Source organism: Galendromus occidentalis, unplaced genomic scaffold (genome assembly GCF_000255335.2).
Source record: "Galendromus occidentalis unplaced genomic scaffold, Mocc_1.1 scf7180000075558, whole genome shotgun sequence".
NCBI classification, from domain to species: Eukaryota; Metazoa; Arthropoda; class Arachnida; order Mesostigmata; family Phytoseiidae; genus Galendromus; species Galendromus occidentalis.
In genome coordinates, this window is record NW_003803548.1 from 1 (window position 1) to 5,980 (window position 5,980).

General features: G+C 51.9%; 1 protein-coding gene across 1 annotated transcript; it reads left to right on the forward strand.

Annotated features, from left to right (window-relative positions):
• Positions 1 to 112: 112 nt before the first annotated feature.
• On the forward strand, positions 113 to 5,526 carry LOC100902812 (uncharacterized; the record flags this gene model as incomplete). Its single annotated transcript, XM_003737472.1, has 4 exons — positions 113 to 2,090; positions 2,182 to 4,249; positions 4,367 to 4,516; positions 4,616 to 5,526. Coding segments are annotated over 4 exons (5,107 nt in total), but the record flags the coding sequence as incomplete, so codon positions are not given.
• Positions 5,527 to 5,980: the final 454 nt, after the last annotated feature.

Below are 5,980 nucleotides of genomic sequence, written 5' to 3' on the forward strand. Positions count from 1 at the left end.
TGGCGCAGGCCCAGGAAGACCTCGAGGCGTCCTTGACCGTCGCGGCGTCCGAGAGACCCCTAGCCACACAGCAGGAGAAAACTCTCCTAAGTGACCATCTTGCCATCCGAAGGAAACTGAGGACGAGATTTACGAGAAAGCTCCACGAGTTAGAAGAGGCTTTGAAAACTATTGAGAACCGCGCGTCACGCAGATCAAAGGTGGACCGCGAGTGGTTGCTAGTGGACGAGATATTCGAGCAACTAAAGGAAGAAAATAAAATCATCACCCCACTCTTGCTCAAGTGCGCCCCCGAGCAGTTCGAGGCGGCAGCTGAACGAGCCTTCGACTATGAGGACGCGTATTTCCGTGTGTACTTCGACGTGAAAGCGCTCCGAGCAGAAGAGACACGGTCGGCAGAAGAACAGAAGGTGACAGATTTATCCACCTCGTTTGCCAAGCTCGGGAACTTCAACAAACACTTCAAGATTCCGAAATTTTCCGGGGACTATAGGAAATTTCGTGAATGGTGGCAGATCTTCGATGCTCACGTGCACAAGAAGACGCTGGATCCGGTGGAAAAGTATTCGTATCTGAAACAATCGCTTGTGGGACCGGCGGCTGCGGAGATCGCGCATCTCGAGTTTTCCGCCGATCAATACCAAGTGGCAATGGACACAATCGAGGCGAAGTTTGGAGCTCCGAAGGATGCCGAGAAGGAACACGTACAACAACTCCAGAGACTGTTCCAGGCCCGGGATCTTCACATAAACGATAAGCTTTTCAAATTCATTAGTTCGTTGTCCCAAAACGTGAAGGCACTGATAGCGCTGGGAAAGACATACGAGTCTTTATCCACGATGGTGACCCCGAACGTGCTCAACGCACTGCCGGTACAAATGAGAGAAAGTTTCAGTAGGAAGAACTTCGAGAATCTCGCCAAAGCGGATGCGGACAACGAATTAAAACTCCTTTTGGAATATTTGGATAGAGAAGCGGCGATCAAAAGAGCATGTCAAACTCTTGACCCGCAAACAGATACCAATGCTAGAGGGGCGAGCTATGGCAGGGGATTCGTAAATAATCCCGGAAACTACCAAGGCGCCAGGGCTCGCCATAATAGTTATCGGCCAGGTAGGGACAGCGTGGCTTTTCTCGCAAAGGATTCCGAGGTAGACCATTCCTGCCTTTTCTGCGCAGGCACGAAACACGAGAGTAAAGCCTGCAAGAAGCCCTTGTCGGTGAAAGAGAGGAGGGAGGTTTGCGAGAGGAGCAACGCCTGTTTCAAATGCCTGCATAGGAATCATCATGCCAAGAATTGTAGGGTCAGAAATGTGAAGTGCGACGTTTGTGGGAGAGCTCACTATCCAATAATTTGCGAGAAGAGAGAGGCTGATGGGGAAAAGGTGAAGGCTTTCTCAGCGACAGTCGCTTCAGGCACGGTAGACTCGACATCGAATGAGATCAAATACTTCCAAACCGGCCTAGTCTGGGTGCTCGGTCGGTACCGTAAGAAGGTTTTCAGATTCATTCTGGATTCCGGCGCTGAGCGCTCATACGTCTCGCGGAAGGTAACCCAGGCTCTGGCTCTGGACCCTATCGGCAGGGAGAACCTCGCGACACTCACGATAGGCGGAGAAATTTCGGACTACAAGAATCACGATGTGTATCATCTAAGGTTACGGGGCAGATTCAATAGCACGAGTACGGTTGCGATCCCAGCGGTAGAAGTTCCTGAGATAGCAAAGGGCGAGTTCCCAATCATGCGGGACGGTCGTGGTCTTTTCCCGTTGGCTGATCACGGCGGCTCGCTAGAGACGTCAACGGTCGACATTCTTGTCGGGCAGGACGCTTTGGCGAGCTTGCTTAAAGGCGAAGAGCGGATCTTTGACAATAAGGTCGTGGCAACGAGTACCATTTTCGGCTGGGTCCTCTCTGGAAGGGGAGAGCCTGAGGGCGAGCTACACCAGGAGCAAATGGTTTTTCTGGCATCTAGTCGGTTCCAACCGGGCACAAGGTTAAAATCCTCCGAGACCATAAATCTTTCCACGTTGATTAACCGACGGGAAGATGTGGAATATGTTCAGGTCGCGGAGGGTCCTCTGATGAGTGTGAGATCGAACAGGAGAGCGGGGTCGAATTAAATTGGATACGGATTTGCAACTGCTTTGGTCGACGGACATTCTCGGTATCGAACCGCAGTCAGATACCGTAGACTCGACAGCAGAGGCAGAGCTCGAGAAGTTTTTCAAAAACAACATCCAGCGGTTAAACGAAAACCGATACATGGTAAGCCTGCCTTTCAACGACAAGTTGAGATTCCTGGGTGATAACGAAAATATAGCTAGAGGCAGCCTCAGTCGGTTTCTGCGGAAGGCACGCGACAAGAAAGATCTTCTCCGATCAGTGGACGAGGAAATTCAGAAATATGTCCAGATGGGCTACGCTGAGCCAGCGACTCCAAAGAAACCCGGAGAACTCGTCCATTATTTGCCGATTCTCCCGGTAATAAAGAGAACAGCGACTGGTCAAATCGCGAAAGTACGCGTTGTGAAGGATGCAGGCGCACGTAGAAAGGATGAAGCAGCCCTGAACGATGTCTTACATTGCGGCGCCAATTTGCTGCCTGACATTATCAAGGTGCTCCTCAGATTTCGAAAACAGGAAATCGCGATCGTCGCAGACATCCAAAAGGCATTTTTACAATACAAGATCCACCCTGATCATCGAACTTTCCTCCGCTTCTTTTGGCCAATCGGCGTATCGGAGAACCCGCACGCGCCTATTAAGGAGTTATGGAGTACGGTGCTGGATTTCGGTATCGTGTCCAGCCCTTTCATACATTGCGCAGGTCTGAAATACCACATTCGGCAGCTGAAGCGAGACCACCCAGAGAAAGCTGGCTTGCTAGAGGACATCGAGAATCATTTCTACGTTGACGATCTCGTAACCAGCGCAGACTCAGCGCAATCAGGTCTCGAAATTTGTCGGTTTATGTTGGACTCGTTCAACGAGGGAGGTTTTAGGCTCCAGAGGTGGGCTACCAACAGCGCTGAGTTGGGCAGACGCATGGAGGCGACGGCAGAAATAGAGGGCTTGCAAGTGAACTACGGGCAAACGGATTTCAGGTTCCTCGGCTTGGGCTGGGACCTGGGGTCCGACCAGCTCCACATACCGGTACAAGCGGCTGTGTCCACTCTGCGAGCGAATCAACCCACGAAGCGCACGCTGTTGAAAGGTACCGCGCAGGTTTTCGATCCCTTGGGACTGATCGCTCCGATCACGATAAAGGCGAAGACGTTGATACAGAGGTTATGGATTGCGAAGCGATCTTGGGACGAGCCCCTCGGCGGCGAAGAGTTAGAAGCGTTTTCGGACTTCGTTAGCGTTCTCGAGCAGGTGAACAGAGTGCGAGTCGACAGAAACACGCTCTCTTCTCCGTCGGCTCCACGGCGAACCGAGTTACATGCGTTCTGTGACGCTTCTCTAGCAGCTTACGGAGTAGTGGTATACATTCGGGAGGTCTCGGATCAGGAGGGCCCGAAGTCGCATTGGTTAGCAGCCAAGGCGAGGGTGGCACCACTAAGAGCAGAATTCACCATTCATAGGTTAGAATTGATCAGCGCAGTGTTGGCGGCGAGACTCGTGCAGAGGGTCCGGGAGTACTTCAATTATCATTTCGACTCAATCTTTTTTTGGTCGGACAACTCGCCCACACTGCATTGGATAAGAGACGCTCCAAGTAGATGGAAACCCTTCGTGGCGAATCGCATAAGGGAAATTCAGTCGCTCTCAGATCCCTCGGCCTGGAATTATGTAGCCTCCGCGGATAATCCGGCAGATCTGCTGAGCAGAGGCGTCTCGGTCACCGAGGGAGAGGCGATGGACATGTGGCTGAGAGGTCCTCCTTGGCTCTCCAGGAACGGGCGCCCGGAAAAACCCCATCAATTGAACGAGTTGTTCGACAATGAACTCAAGGTCGAGAGCGAAAAATCGAGATCGGCATGCCTCTCTGCTCGGGCAGCAGCGTCGGAGGTTGACGTCTTCCAGAATTGTGATCGAGTGTCATCGTGGTCTGTGGTTGTCAACAGTACGGCGCGGATATTGAGATGGCTCGCGATCGTGAGAGGCGCTCGTGAGCGAGCAGCGTCAGGCGCACCCGTATCCACAGCCGAAGCCATGAAGGCAGAGGAGGCTATTATCAAGTCGATACAAAAACGCCACTTCGATTTAGAGATCAATTCAAATTGTAAAGAGGTTCCGAAGGAGAGCAAGTTGTTCAATTTGGCTCCGTTCCTCGACGATAGAGGCTTGCTTCGCAGCCGCTCAAGGCTAGAGCGCGCGGAGCATTTGTCCTTCGACGACAAATTTCCTATCGTACTTCCAGGGAATGATAATGCAGTGCGCTTGCTGATCCGTTTCTTTCACGAAAAGCGACTATATCATGTCGGCGGCGTAGCTTTCACCCTCAATGCTCTAAGACGGAAGTTTTACATCCTATCGGCAAGACGCACAACCAGGAGTGTCCTCAGGGACTGTAAGATCTGTATGCGGTTTCGTGTAGAAGCAGCCAGGGAACCGGTACCCCCACTCCCCGATTTCCGCATGGACACTGCCCCAGCTTTTTCCGCTACAGGTGTCGATCATGCGGGACCCATTCCCTTCAGGAATGCGATGAATGAAGTCTGCAAAGGCTACATTTTGCTATTCGTTTGTTCAGCGACTAGAGCCGTCCACCTAGAGCTGGTACCGGATATGTCCACGGAGCAGTTTCTGTTGTCGCTAAGAAAGTTTCTGAACCGATTCCGCTCCACTACCAAAATCATATCCGATAACGGTAGGTCTTTTGTGCGCGCCGCGAAAGAGCTAAAAATATTATTCGACCATGCGAGAGCGCCTCGGGTACAACAACATCTGGTCAATCAATCCATAACGTGGGAGTTTATCACGGCGAGAGCTCCGTGGCAAGGCGGATGGTACGAGAGGATGGTCCAGACCATAAAGCGCCCTTTGAGGAGAATTCTGGGCAAGAATACACTCTCTTTCAGAGAGCTGGAGGTTGTCCTTTCAGACGTGGAAGCACTGGTGAACGAAAGACCATTAACGGCGATACAGACCGATCCGAACGAGATTAGAGCCCTTAGCCCAGCCGAACTGGTGTCAGCGAATAATCTCCGAGTGCCGCTTCCAGAGGTGGAATGCGAGCCGAAGGACCCGTCGGCTTACAAGTCATTGGTGCTTTCCAAAAGATGGATGTACTACCAGTCGATCATGAAAAGTTTCCGCAAAAGATTCAAAGAGGAGTATTTACAATATCTTCGCTCAGCACATCTTCGCACACCAGTGACCAGGAGATCTTTGCAGCCGGGCGACATTTGCTTACTGAAAGACTCAGACACGTCGCGGAATCACTGGCCGCTCTGTAGAGTTCTGAGCCTTTCGGGGGGGGAGAGGTCAGACCGCCTCAAACGATCCTGTCTCATCAAACTCGCAACCGGTCAAACTTATAGCCGACCGATTCAACTCCTCTATCCGTTGGAGGTCTAAGCTAGCGATTTCCGCATTCGTCGCACTTAGGTAAATCGTAGTCGGTAGAACACAGACAGCCAACGTAAATTACGGTTCATCGAGGTCCGAATCAGAATGTAAAAGTCACTTGTTATATCCTATATAATATATAATATATTCCGGACGTTCGACTGAATCCGTAATTTGGCGGGAGTGTGGCGGATACCGATCGAGAAATAAACGTTCAATAAAAGTCGGGTCGTCGGGCCAACAGCGTGGGTCGGAAAACATGGGACGGACAGCCACGGGTGGCGACGTGCACGCAACCAACAGGTAGCGCACCACTGGCAGCCGTCGCTGAGAGCAGAGCGAAGCCGAACCCACGTGGCTTGACGACCGCGGTCTCCGAGAATCTGGTGTATTTCCTTGGGGCACCCGCGATCGAAAGGGGTTCGCGACACCTAGAGTCTGAGCCGGGCTGCTAAGCCGAATG